Below are 14500 nucleotides of genomic sequence, written 5' to 3'. Positions count from 1 at the left end.
TAGTAGGAGCACTTGCTTTATAGGAGGATTACTGGTTTTTTAGGAGGCGCACTGGCTTTTTAGGAGGAGCACTAGCTTTTTAGGAGGAGTACTAGCTTTAGAGGGGGAGCGCTGGCTTTTTAGGAGGCGCGCTGGCTTTAGAGGAGGAGCACTGGCTTTTTAGGAGGCGCGCTGGCTTTAGAGGAGGAGCACTGGCTTTTTAGGAGGCGCACTGGCTTTAGAGGAGGAGCACTGGATTTAGAGGAGGAGCACTAGCTTTAGAGGAGGAGCACTGGCTTTAGAGGAGGAGCACTGGCTTTAGAGGAGGAGCACTGGCTTTAGAGGAGGAGCACTGGCTTTAGAGGAGGAGCACTGGCTTTAGAGGAGGAGCACTGGCTTTAGAGGAGGAGCACTAGCTTTAGAGGAGGAGCGCTGGCTTTAGAGGAGGAACAAGATCCCAGGCCCCCGGCTGCCCATGCTAAATCATGATTACCCATAATCCGATGGATGTTGGTGCACATGTGAATACGGCAACCCAACCATATCAATGCTACTGTCAGTGATTAATTATTAAGTATCTAAATTTTCGAACAGCAGTGATCCAAACTACGAAAAACACGATTGCAGCAGACTGGAAGGATTGAGACAGAACATGGAGCCATACCAGTCCAGAAGATACAATTTTTTTTAAAATATTTTTCCCCCCCCCTGGGTGCATCAACTCTCCATCCCTTTAAATACATCATCCTGAGAAATCTTGTTGGCCATTTACTACAATACATCCGTCAAGAGCCTGCGCTCACAGAGCATTGTCTGGACGGGGCTACAACAGTGCCCACTTCTTGCTACATGCAGTCATATGAAAAAGTTTGGGCACCCCTATTAATGTTAACCTTTTTTCTTTATAACAATTTGGGTTTTTGCTATTTCAGTTTCATATATCTAATAACTGATGGACTGAGTAATATTTCTGGATTGAAATGAGGTTTATTGTACTAACAGAAAATGTGCAATCCGCATTTAAACAAAATTTGACCGGTGCAAAAGTATGGGCACCTCAACATAAAAGTGACATTAATATTTTGTAGATCCTCCTTTTGCAAACATCACAGCCTCTAGTCGCTTCCTGTAGCTTTTAATGAGTTCCTGGATCCTGGATGAAGGTATATTTGACCATTCCTGTTTACAAAACAATTCCAGTTCAGTTAAGTTTGCTGGTCGCCGAGCATGGACAGCCGCTTCACATCATCCCACAGATTTTCAATGATATTCAGGTCTGGGGACTGGGATGGCCATTCCAGAACATTGTAATTGTTCCTCTGCATGAATGCCTGAGTAGATTTGGAGCAGTGTTTTGGATCATTGTCTTGCTGAAATATTCATCCCCTGCGTATCTTCAACTTCGTCACTGATTCTTGCACATTATTGTCAAGAATCTGCTGATACTGAGTTGAATCCATGCGACCCTCAACTTTAACAAGATTCCCGGTGCCGGCATTGGCCACACAGCCCCAAAGCATGATGGAACCTCCACCAAATTTTACTGTGGGTAGCAAGTGCTTTTCTTGGAATGCCGTGTTTTTTTGCCTCCATGCTGAATGCCTTTTTGTATGACCAAACAACTCAATCTTTGTTTCATCAGTCCACAGGACCTTCTTCCAAAATGTAACTGGCTTGTCCGAATGTGCTTTTGCATACCTTAGGCGACTCTGTTTGTGGCGTGCTTGCAGAAACGGCTTCTTTCGCATCACTCTCCCATACAGCTTCTCCTTGTGCAACGTGCACTGTATTGTTGACCGATGCACATTGACACCATCTGCAGCAAGATGATGCTGCAGGTCTTTGGAGGTGGTCTGTGGATTGTCCTTGACTGTTCTCACCATTCTTCTTCTCTGCCTTTCTGATATTTTTCTTGGCCTGCCACTTCTGGGCTTAACAAGAACTGTACCTGTGTTCTTCCATTTCCTTACTATGTTCCTCACAGTGGAAACTGACAGTGTAAATCTCTGAGACAACTTTTTGTACCTTCCCCTGAACAACTATGTTGAATAATCTTTGTTTTCAGATCATTTGAGAGTTGTTTTGAGGAGCCCATGATGCCACTCTTCATAGGAGATTCAAATAGGAGAACAACTTGCAAGTGGCCACCTTAAATACCTTTTCTCATGATTGGATACACCTGCCTATGAAGTTCAAAGCTCAATGAGGTTACAAAACCAATTTAGTGCTTTAGTAAGTCAGTAAAAAGTAGTTAGGAGGGTTCAAATCAAGAAATTGATAAGGGTGCCCATACTTATGCACCTGTCAAATTTAGTTTAAATGCGGATTGGCCATTTTCTGTTAGTACAATAAACCTCATTTCAATCCAGAAATATTACTCAGTCCATCAGTTATTAGATATATGAAACTGAAATAGCTGCTGCAAAAACCCGAATTGTTATAAAGAAAAAAGGTTAACATTAATAGGGGTGCCCAAACTTTTTCATATGATTGTACAACGACACAAGGTAAAAGAATAAGGTGCAAATGAAAAAAGTGAAAAACACCAAAAACTGGAGGAAAAAAATAAACAAATGCAATAATAAATCAGGCACAAATTATATTAGAAAACTATAGAACTTTTTATTTATGGGTTAAAGTCCTCTTGGCGATTGACAACTCCATCAGTCCCATCAGCGTCTCATGTCCTCCCGCACGTCTCCAGGAGCGTGCAAGCCACCGGGTCGTCATCCTTCAAATATGGCCGCCCATCGTGATGTTTGTTCTCAAGGGTAGAGAGCAAAGAACATGGGAAGAATCGCAGCGCTGCGTTATCTCAGGGACTATTTTTAAGGCCCCCCCGATGCTGCACGGTCGCTCATCCAGGACGTACTCTCTTTTTTTTTTTTTTTTGCTGACATCTGCAAAAAAATCATTTTTACTTCTGTCCGAGCAACCTCATTGGAGAAGAAGAGTTCCCATGACCCAACGGGAATCTCCTGAAGGATCTTTGCTTCATAAATATAGAAGTTACGTGTGATGGGTAAAACATTCGTGGCATGTGGAATGTGCGCGGCCGTCTACGTGAATGCTTTTATTTTGGGTTATCTCAGCTGGAACTAAAGTGCACCTCCAGGACACCCAACCGCGGGGGTGTGTGCCCCCAAATACATGTGTACGATCACGTACCAACCATACACATGGGTAAGACATTGCGTTCTTCAATGCAGACTGCTGAGCTCACAGATGATTGCCTGATACACTGCACCAAGGTCTCAGCAGTGAGAAGGATCCCGCCTGCATCGGTTTATAGGCTCAGAATGTTTACAGCAAGCGGAGAGGTTTGAAATCCTGTATTTTAGCATTATATGCTGAAGACAAATATAAAAACAACACTTATTTCTCTCCCATTTTTCATGAGCGGAACTCAAAGATCTAAGACTTTTTCTATGGACACAAAAGGCCTTTTTCTCCTAAATATTGTTCACAAATTTGTCTATATCTGTGTTAGTGATCACTTCTCCTTTGTCGAGATAATCCATCCACCTCACAGATGTGACATATCAAGATACTGATTACACAGCATGATTATTGCACAGGTGTGCCTTAGGCTGGCCAGTATATTATTGCACAGGTATGCCTTAGGCTGGCTATCATGATTATTGCACAGGTGTGCCTTAGGCTGAACAGCATGATCATTGCACAGGTGTGCCTTATCAAATCCCCTTTAAGTCAAAATTTCACATATTCTACATAGTAGCACACTCTCTAGGATAGGAATTTCAAGACACTAACTTGGCTGATCTTCATTTTAAGGTATACCCCTTTGGCTCATGGGTGTTGTATTTTTTACATGTTTTAGTGTTAGCTTTACACATAAAGCAATGTAGGCAGCATTAGGTTTCTCTCCGCGTCTGGATGTCATAGGCAGTATGAGATATGACGAGAATGTCTTTCCCGGGAATAAGGTGGGGGGGAGGGGGTAACACCAGGGCACTTGCTCCTTGCTTTCTGGATTGTCATGTAAAGCCGCCATTCACAGCTACTGTCTGTGCCACATTCATCCCGTCAGAGTAATGTCCTTAATCTGTCACATTTTGGTCAATCTAGCACACACAGCAACCAATCAGAACGCAGCGGCGGCAGATCAGCGAACAATCGGAGCTCCTGAAAGGGACTGCGAATAATTCCGCTCTTAGAGGAAAATCAGCAGGGGAGCGCAGCACGAGGAGAACATTTACATTTTTTCTTTTTTTTTTGGACATAATCCCTTTCACATTTTTTTTTCTGCTTCTTATAATGTGTGTCTGATTAATCTTTGAATGGTGGAGTTTAGATCATTGACCACCGGGATATAGCCCACACTAACACCGATGACATCATCAATCACGATTTCAGGATATTCTCATGTTATATATTATATATTTATCGGTCCATATATCACACCGCAATACCAAACACAACCTATGGATAGATGTGGCACTGTTTTCCAAAAAAAAACCCCACATTTTTGTAATCCTGTACAACCTCTCTAACATTTTGTAAAACTTGCTTGAAGATGCTGGATTATATATATATATATATATATATATATATATATATATATATACATATACACAGTATATATTAGCTGTAGTAACCGGCGTTGCCCGGGATAGTAACTGTTTGTCTCTCTCCCAGTCTCTGTCTGTCTGTCTCTTTCCCTATGTGTCTCTTTCTCTGTGTGTCTCTGTGTATGACTGTTTCTGTCTCTGTCTGTCTCTTTCCTGTCTGTCTTTTTCCCAGGTCTCTCTTTCCTGTCTGTCTTTTTCCCCATCTGTCTTTCTCTGTGTCTCTGTCTGTCTCTTTCTTTGTCTGTCTGTTCGTGTCCCTGTCTGCCTCTTTCCAGGTCTGTCTCTTTCCCCATGTCTTTACCTGTCTGTCTTTGTCTGTCTCTCTGTCTGTCTCTTTTGCTGCCTCTTTCTTTGTCTGCCTGTCTCTATCTCTGTGTCTCTTCCCAGGTCTGTCTCTTTGCCAGTCTGTTTTTGTTGTCTCTCTGTCTGTCTCTTTCCCTGTCTACCTGTCTCTGTCTGTCTCTATCTCTCTCTTTCCTAGTCTGTTTTTGTCAGTCTCTCTCCCTGTCGCTCTCCGTCTCTTTCCCTGTCTCTTTCCTTGTCTGTCTCTTGGTCTGTCTCTTTCCCTGTCTCTCTCTATCCGTCTTCCCACCGATATCATATTACCTCACACATAAGCTTCTTATACTAAGAATGTCCTTTGTTGCCTATAGCAACCAATCACAGCTCCTATTAATGATCTGTAGCTCCCAGCTCCATTGACTTTAATGTAAGCAGGTTTTTGGTGAATAACTTTAAAGCGCGGGGTTACATTTTCCTGTCAAAACATAGTCTATGACGTTCCCCGAGTCACATGGAGTGTCTGTGCCAAATTTTGTGATTGTAAATGTGACGGTGCAAATTCTTTTAGAGGTCATACATACATATACACTCAGCTTTATATATTAGATTTTTGAGTAAAATATAAATTGTTCTTTTATTCTATAAACTCCTGACGACGTCTCTGAATTTCCAAATAATACATTTTCTATTTATTTTCTGAAAATGAGAAATGGTCAAAATAACAAAACAATGCACAAATAATGCAAAGAAAACAAGTTCATCATCATTTAGAGACAACAATACTAATAATGTTTTACCTCAGGAAGAGTCAGAAATCCATATTTTCTGGAATAACCATGATTTTAATCCCAGCTTTCCTGAGTCTTGGCTGCTTTCCTCCAGTCTGTCACACGGCTTTTGGGTGACCTTATACCACTTCTGGTGCAAATATGTAAGCAGTTCTTTGTTTGATGGCTTGTGACTATCCATCTTGCTCTTGATTACATTCCAGAGGTTTTCAATGGGGTTCAGGTCTGGAGATTGGGCTGGCCATGACAGGGTTTTGATGTGGGGGTCCTTCATCCACACATTGATTGACCTAGCTGTGTGGCATGGTGCATTGTCCTGCTGGAAAAAACAGTCCTCAGAGTTGGGGAACATTGCCTGAGCAGAAGGAAGCAACTTTTCCAGGATAATCTTGTATGCGGCGTGATTCATACGTCCTTTGCAAAGAAAAATTGCACCTGCTTTGGAGGTAGAATTGGCCCCCTTACCTCTTGGGCTCCTGTGCGACTGCACACATTGCACCAATGATATGTCCGCTCCTGACTTGTGGGGGTTTCCCACAAGTGAGGGTCGTCCGCTATCTATTCCAGACAATTCTGAGTTCCAAAAGTCAAATGGCGCTCCTTCCCTTCCGAGCCCTGCCGTGTGCCCAAACAGTAGATTTGCACCACATATGGGGTATCTGTGTGTGCACAACAAATTATACTGTGCAGTTGCTCTCATTACCCTTATGATTAAGCAAAATTTGAGGCTAAAGTAACATGTTTTTTGAATGAAATAAGTTAAAATTTTAATTTTTTTTTCTTCCACATCGCTTTTCTTATTGTAAAGCATCTGAAGGGTTAATAAAATTCTTGGATGTAGTTTTTTTTCATCAGTTTGAGGGGTGCAGTTTTTAGAATGGGGTAACTTTTGGGTATTTTCTGTCACCTAGGCCTTTCAAAGTCACTTCAAACACGATGTGGTCCCTAAAAAAAATTGTTTTGTAAATTTTGTTGGAAAAATAAGAAATTACTGATGACCCCCTTCTAACTTCCTAACAAAAAAAAAAATTATATATATATATTTTTTTTTTTTCTCAAAAATTGCGCTATTTGTATATACGTGACATTACTTTTTACATTACTTTTTGGTTGATGGGATTAAAAATTAAAATTTGAAATTTAAAAATGTTTGCTAAATTCCGATATTTTCATAAATAATTGCAAAAAATATCGGCCTAAATTTACTACTACTATGATGACATGCAATATGTCACAAAAAAACAACCTCAGAATCACCGGGATCCGTGGAAGCGTTCCAGGATTATTAACACTTAAAGTGACACTGGTCAGAATTGGAAAAAAAATGGTCATGATGGTGAAAGCAGGCTCGAGTGTGAAGGGGTTAAATATTGTTTTCTTTTTAATCCACTTGGAAGCCTGTTTTATTTTACAGTATTATTATTTTTTTTTTTAAAAGAGAAAATTGATTAGCTGCTCATTCCTTTTAAGAATCTGAAAAAGCAGCATCCGTTTAAATTTGCAAAAAAAAAAAAAAAAAATAATAAAAAAAAATAATTAAAAAAAAAATCAGAATCAGAAATCAAAATCCTTTGTAGAAAGTTCAAAGGTAATTATGTAGGTTTGAGGGGCCACAATCCACTTGGAATCCTTTTTTTTAAATTTTATTATTTTTTTTTAAAGAGAAAATTGATTAGCTGCTCATTTCTTATAAGAATCTGAAAACAGCAGCATCAGTTTAAATTTGCAAAAAAAAAAATAAAAAGAGAATTTATTTCAAATTTAAAAAAAGAAAAAATTTTTAAAAAATCAGAAATCAAAATCCGTTCTAGAAGGTTCAGAGGTAATTATGTAGCTTTGAGGGGCCACAATCCCCTTGAAAGCCTTTTCTTAATTTTATTTTATTTTTTTTAAAGAGAAAATTGATTAGCTGCTCATTCCTTATAAGAATCTGAAAAAGGAGCATCAGTTTAAATTTGCAAAAAAAAATAAAAAATTCAAATTTAAAAATAAATAAATCATAAATCAAAATACTTTATAGAATGTTCAGAGGTAATTATATAGGTTTGAGGGGCCACAATCCCCCTGGAAGCTTTTTTTAAATTTTATTTATTTTTTTTATAGAGAAAATTGATTAGCTGCTCATTCCTTATAAGAATCTGAAAAAGGAGCATCAATTTAAATTTGCAAAAAAAAGAAGAATTAAATGAAAAAAGAAAATAAAATAAAAATAATTAAAAAAAATCAGAATCAGAAATCAAAATCCGTTCTAGAAAGTTCAGAGGTAATTATGTAGCTTTGAGGGGCCACAATCCCCTTGAAAGCCTTTTCTTAATTTTAATTTTATTTTATTTATTTAAGAGAAAATTGATTAGCTGTTCATTCCTTATAAGAATTTGAAAAAAACATCAGTTTAAATTTGCAAAAAAAAAAAAATTCAAAATAAAAAAATAAAATAAGAAAAATCAGAATGAGAAATTAAAATCCTTTCTAGAAAGTTCAATATAATTGTATAGGTTTAAGGGGCCGCAATCCCCTTGGAAGCCTTTTTTTATTTTATTTTTTTATTTATTTTTAAAGAGAAAATTGATTAGCTGCTCATTCCTTTTAAGAATCTGAAAAAGGAGCATCAGTTTAAATTTGCAAAAAAATAAAAAAAATTAATTCAAATTTTAAAAAAATAAATAAATCAGAATCATTTCTAGAAAGTTCAGAGTTAATTATGTAGATTTGAGGGGCCGCACTCCCCCGTATGTTATCACAGTTCACACCCATGAAATCACTTCCTCTGTGACAGCGGGCGTCCTATGATCCTCTCTATAAATATTCTGCAGGGGAGTCCGTCCAGCCCCCGATCACTAAAGCCATATATCACAGTCGGATATAAATGCCTCTGGTTGAAGGGACCGTTTTTAGCATCCCATAATTCATATTTACTTACAGAACCAACAGTGCCGGCAAATTTAATGAAAATATCAATTTCACTTCCTTAAATATATCTTCTAAAATAAAAAAAATTCCAAAAATAGTAAGAAAATTGCGTTACGTGTGACGTCTGGACATTTCCTGTCTTATACTTCCACATGCAGGGGCTCAAGGGTCCTGGAAAACGGGTGGTGGGCAAAAATCTGCAATAGAAACTGATCGCCCAAGCAAATATAATAACCTTTCTCCACTTATGAGCCACTTCTTCCTTTCCCCTCTATTCCTGGACTCCTCATTCACACTGAAAGCCAACTTAAAGAGTGATTTTAATCTTCTTAGATGGCTATTGTGTCTGATAGAGCTTGTAAAAACAAGCACTTTAGCAATTTACTGCTTGTTAAAATTTGCAACCGTTCTTAAGATATTAACACTTTTATTTGCAGTTTGTTGCCTAGGAGACCGACTACCGCTGCTACGACCGCTCTAATACCTGTCAGCTAACGCTGAAAAGCCATTACAAGGTAACAGCGGTCTCCAGTGATCTTGGGAAGCTTCAAAACAGCACTTACAAGCTCAACAGAAAAAGAGTTTATGAGCATTGCACATGTTCTGAAGTTTAGCAGTAGTGGTCGGTCTCCAAGGCAACGAGGTGTAAACAAAAGAAAAGTGTTAATATCTCAAGAACGGATTAAAATATTAATAAGCAGTAAATTGCAAAACTGCTTCTATTTACCAGTACTATCCGACAATACCCATTTAGAAAAATGGGAATAACCCTTTAAATTTATGTAGTGCAAAATAAAACAGATTGCTGGCTCACTGAGGGATCAGAATACAACGGACTATTAGTTCTGATGAGGCACAGACATGAATAGATCATGAGTCAGCTTTCTAGTAAGTGTTTTAGCTCACCCAGTGCTGGATTCACAGCTACACTGCTTAGTGCTGCCGTACAATGTCCTCCATGCTGCTGCTGAACATGCAGTACATAGAGACAGGGAAGCAGGAATCCCTCATGTGTATGTGTGCTATGTATGGGAGATCGAGTCTGAAGAGGGGAAAACTGGTGATACATGCAGGATACCAGTGATATAATGGGCAGAAATAGTGTTATCCTCCATACACCGTGTGCAGAATTATTAGGCAAGTTGTATTTTAGAGGATTTTTTTTTTTATTACTGATCAACAACTATGTTCTCAATCACCCAAAAGACTCAGAAATATCAAAGCTTAATATTTTTGGCAGCTGGAGTGTTTTTTTTTTAGATTTGGCTATCTTAGGAGGATATCTGTTTGTGCAGGTAACTATTACTGTGCAGAATTATTAGGCAACTTAATAAAAAACAAATCTATTCCCATCTCACTTGTTTATTTTCTCCAGGTAAACCAATATAACTGCACAAAATTTAGAAATAAACATTTCTGACATGCAAAAACAAAACCCCCAAAAATTAGTGACCAATATAGCCCCCTTTCTTTATGATGACTCTCAACAGCCGACCATCCATAGATTCTGTCATTGCTTGATCTGTTTACGATCCACATTGCGTGCAGCAGCCACCACAGCCTCCAGACACTGCTCCGAGAGGTGGACTGTTTTCCCTCCCTGTAGATCTCACATTTTATGAGGGACCACAGGTTCTCTATGGGGTTCAGATCAGGTGAACAAGGGGGCCATGTCATTATTTTTTCATCTTTTAGACCTTTACTGGCCAGCCACGCTGTGGAGTAGTTGGATGCATGTGATGGAGCATTGTCCTGCATGAAAATCATATTTTTCTTGAACGATACCGACTTCTTCCTGTACCACTGCTTGAAGAAGTTGTCTTCCAGAAACTGGCAGTAGGTCTGGGAGTTGAGCTTCACTCCATCTTCAACCTGAAAAGGTCCCACAAGTTGATCTTTGATGATACCAGCCCATACCAGTGCCCACCTCCACCTTGCTGGCGTCTGAGCCGGAGTGGAGCTCTCTGCCCTGTACTGATCCAGCCTCTGGCCCATCCATCTGGCCCATCAAGAGTCACTCTCATTCATCAGTCCATAAAACCTTTGAAAAATCAGTCTTCAGATATTTCTTGGCCCAGTCTTGAGGTTTTATCTTATGTTTCTTGGTCAGAGGTGGTGGTTTTTCAGCCTTCCTTACCTTGGCCTGTCCCTGAGTATGGCACACCTTGTGCTTTTTGATACTCCAGTAACTTTGCCGCTCTGGAATATGGTCAAACTGGTGGCAAATGGCATCTTGGCAGCTTCACGCTTGATTTTCCTCAATTCATGGGCAGTTATTTTGCGCCTTTTTTGCCCAACACGCTTCTTGCGACCCTGTTGGCTATTTGCCATGAAACGCTTGATTGTTCGGTGATCGCGCTTCAAAAGTTTGGCAATTTCAAGACTGCTGCATCCCTCTGCAAGACATCTCACAATATGGACTTTTCAGAGCCAGTCACATCTCTCTTCTGACCCATTTTGCTAATGAAAAGGAAGTTGCCTAATAATTAAGCACCCCTTATATAGGGTGTTGATGTCATTACACCGCACCCCTCCTCATTACAGAGATGCACATCACCTGATTTACTTCATTGGCAGTTGGCTCTCAGCCTATACAGCTTGGAGTAGGACGACATGTATAAAAGTATCATGTGATCACAATACTCATTTGCCTAATAATTCTGCACACGGTGTATAGATACGAAAGCTTATTCCGAAAAGTGACCTGAAATTAAAGGAATGAAGAGTAATGCCCAAGTAGAAAACAGCGCCACTCTTATCCATAGGTCATATCTGGTATTGCAACTTCAGAGAATGCAATACTAGCCCCTGCCTAGTACCACTCTCATCGTCACGGCAAAGCCTTTTTTATGACATGCTGGAAGTCTTACCCAAGGCTTTCTCCACCATCATCTTGAGCTATTGGGGGAGGAAGGAAGACGGACCCCAGGTAATAATACAGAAGCCACCATTACACTGGAATGTTTATTAGCAGGTTATATCATCATACACATGTGACCACGTGGTGTCTGGGCCAACGAGGTGTCTGGGCCAACGAGGTGTCTGGGCCAACGTGGTGTCTCGGCCAACGTGGTGTCTCGGCCAACGTGGTGTCTCGGCCAACGTGGTGTCTCGGCCAACGTGGTGTCTCGGCCAACGTGGTGTCTCGGCCAACGTGGTGTCTCGGCCAACGTGGTGTCTCGGCCAACGTGGTGTCGGGGCCAACGTGGTGTCGGGGCCAACGAGGTGTCGGGGCCAACGTGGTGTCGGGGCCAACGTGGTGTCGGGGCCAACGTGGTGTCGGGGCCAACGTGGTGTCGGGGCCAACGTGGTGTCGGGGCCAACGTGGTGTCTGGGCCAACGTGGTGTCTGGGCCAACGTGGTGTCTGGGCCAACGTGGTGTCTGGGCCAACGTGGTGTCTGGGCCAACGAGGTGTCTGGGCCAACGAGGTGTCTGGGCCAACGAGGTGTCTGGGCCAACGAGGTGTCTGGGCCAACGAGGTGTCGGGGCCAACGTGGTGTCGGGGCCAACGTGGTGTATGGGGCCAACGTGGTGTCGGGGCCAACGTGGTGTCTGGGCCAACGTGGTGTCGGGGCCAACGAGGTGTCGGGGCCAACGTGGTGTCGGGGCCAACGTGGTGTCGGGGCCAACGTGGTGTCGGGGCCAACGTGGTGTCGGGGCCAACGTGGTGTCTGGGCCAACGTGGTGTCGGGGCCAACGTGGTGTCTGGGCCAACGTGGTGTCTGGGCCAACGTGGTGTCTGGGCCAACGTGGTGTCTGGGCCAACGTGGTGTCTGGGCCAACGTGGTGTCTGGGGCAACGTGGTGTCTGGGGCAACGTGGTGTCTGGGCCAACGAGGTGTCTGGGCCAACGAGGTGTCTGGGCCAACGAGGTGTCTGGGCCAACGAGGTGTCTGGGCCAACGAGGTGTCGGGGCCAACGTGGTGTCGGGGCCAACGTGGTGTATGGGGCCAACGTGGTGTCGGGGCCAACGTGGTGTCTGGGCCAACGTGGTGTCGGGGCCAACGTGGTGTCGGGGCCAACGTGGTCCTGCATTCCTACAGCCCCCTAGTGCTCCACATCCTGGAGGTAAAGAACCACAGATCACCACCAATGGCGTCAATATCAACAATGCAATACGGGGGCTTCAGGGTGGGCTTTACTATTTCTTAGCCGTCCTGTCCGAGGCCTCAGCGTTTGGACGTCAGGGTGAGCGTGGACGAGACTCTGAAGATCTGAGGGAGCATGTTGCTCAGCTGGTAGAACATTTCTTCTGAGATGTTCTGGAAATATAGAAGCAAACATTATTAGTTATGGTAGGGGGGTGGGGGGTCCAGATGGGGTCTTAAAGGAGTTTTCTGTAATCAGAAAATAATACCAAACTGTGCTCTACTCACCCTTCATGGGTCCATCGCTGAACCTCCACTACTGCTCGTGGTGTCTATTATGTGATGTCACAGCGCTGCTGACAATCAGTGGCTTGTGCTGTGTATACTCGGGCTGAGCTCACTGATTGTCAGCAGCGCTGCGACATCACATAACAGACAGTGGCTCTTGGCATTATTGGGGTAAGCTACCTCTGGCTACAACGTGGTGGGTGAATGGGTGCCCAGTATGGGGGGCTGTTTGGGAGTGGAGGGGTCCTAAATCTGATAGATGCTAGAAACCAAAAATCTAGGAAGAAACAAAAGTCTTGCTCTGGGGACAAGCCCCCTTTGGAGGGGGCTTATGACCAGGAAGACCCCTTTAAATCCATCCCTTACACCTGAGGGGTTCTGACCACTCGTAATCTGACTAAAGAGTTAAAGCCCCCCCACCCAGTGAGGATACGTGTCACACGGCCCGGAGTGACTCTTCCTGTTAATATAGATGATCCCACCAGACAAAGGCTCGGCGGCCGCTCGTTTTCCTTTTCATCTTCGCCGCTGTGTCGCCGGCTAATCGCCTCATGACTGTCGTGGGAACAGATAGGACCGGTCCTGCACCGATACGCTCATGTGGGGGAACATGGGGAAGTATGACGACCCCATGACAAATACGACGGGCAGGAAAGAGGGATTCTCTACTTCCCTACATGGCAGTGACTAGTTGATACTGTACATGGAGATTTCTCAATGTATGTCTTGAACAATTCTAATTCTGTGTCCCTCTGATAACACTTCCTGGCTGGCCTTCTTATAGAAACAATACATAGATGTAAACAACCATCTGCATCACTGTGCACAGGTATACACATATAGGCGAACAATGATGTGTTCCTATGATAACACTTCCTGGCAGGCCTTATTATAGAAACAACGCGCAGATGTAAGCAACAATTCTGCTTCACTGTGCACAGGTATACACACACAGGTGAACATTGATGTGTCCCTCTGATAACACTTCCTGGCTGGCCTTATTATAGAAACAATGCGCAGATGTAAACAACCATCTGCATCACTGTGCACAGGTATACACATAGGTGAATATTGATGTGTCCCTCTGATAACACTTCCTGGCTGGCCTTCTTATAGAAACAATATGCAGATGTAAACAACAATATGCATCACTGTGCACAGGTATACACACACAGGTGAACATTGATGTGTCCCCCTGATAACACTTCCTGGCAGGCCTTATTATAGAAACAATACGTAGATTTAAACAATCATCTGCATCACTGTGCACAGGTATACACACACAGGTGAACATTGATGTGTCCCTCTGATAACACTTCCTGGCAGGTCTTATTATAGAAACAATACGTAGATGGAAACAATCATCTGCATCACTGTGCGCAGGTATACACACACAGGTGAACATTGATGTGTCCCTCTGATAACACTTCCTGGCTGGCCTTATTATAGTAACAATACGTACAGTAGATGTAAACAACCATCTGCATCACTGTGCACACGTATACACACATAGGTGAACATTGATGTGTCCCTCTGATAACACTTCCTGGCTGGCCTTATTAACCATCTGCAT

At 42.4% G+C, this 14500-nt stretch overlaps 1 protein-coding gene across 1 annotated transcript in view; it reads right to left on the bottom strand.

Moving 5' to 3' along the window:
- Positions 1-11512: 11512 nt before the first annotated feature.
- FERRY3 (FERRY endosomal RAB5 effector complex subunit 3) overlaps positions 11513-14500 on the bottom strand; it is a 64303-nt gene continuing 61315 nt past the window's right edge. The window contains exon 14 of the mRNA XM_075344252.1: positions 11513-12813. Within this exon, the coding sequence (XP_075200367.1) occupies positions 12721-12813 (93 nt within the window). The 3' untranslated portion in view covers positions 11513-12720. The remainder of the gene's footprint in view (positions 12814-14500) is intronic.

This window comes from Anomaloglossus baeobatrachus, chromosome 4 (genome assembly GCF_048569485.1).
Source record: "Anomaloglossus baeobatrachus isolate aAnoBae1 chromosome 4, aAnoBae1.hap1, whole genome shotgun sequence".
In the NCBI taxonomy this organism is placed as follows: Eukaryota; Metazoa; Chordata; class Amphibia; order Anura; family Aromobatidae; genus Anomaloglossus; species Anomaloglossus baeobatrachus.
The sequence above is the reverse complement of the archived record's forward strand: the minus strand, read 5'-3'. Positions and strand labels throughout refer to the sequence as shown.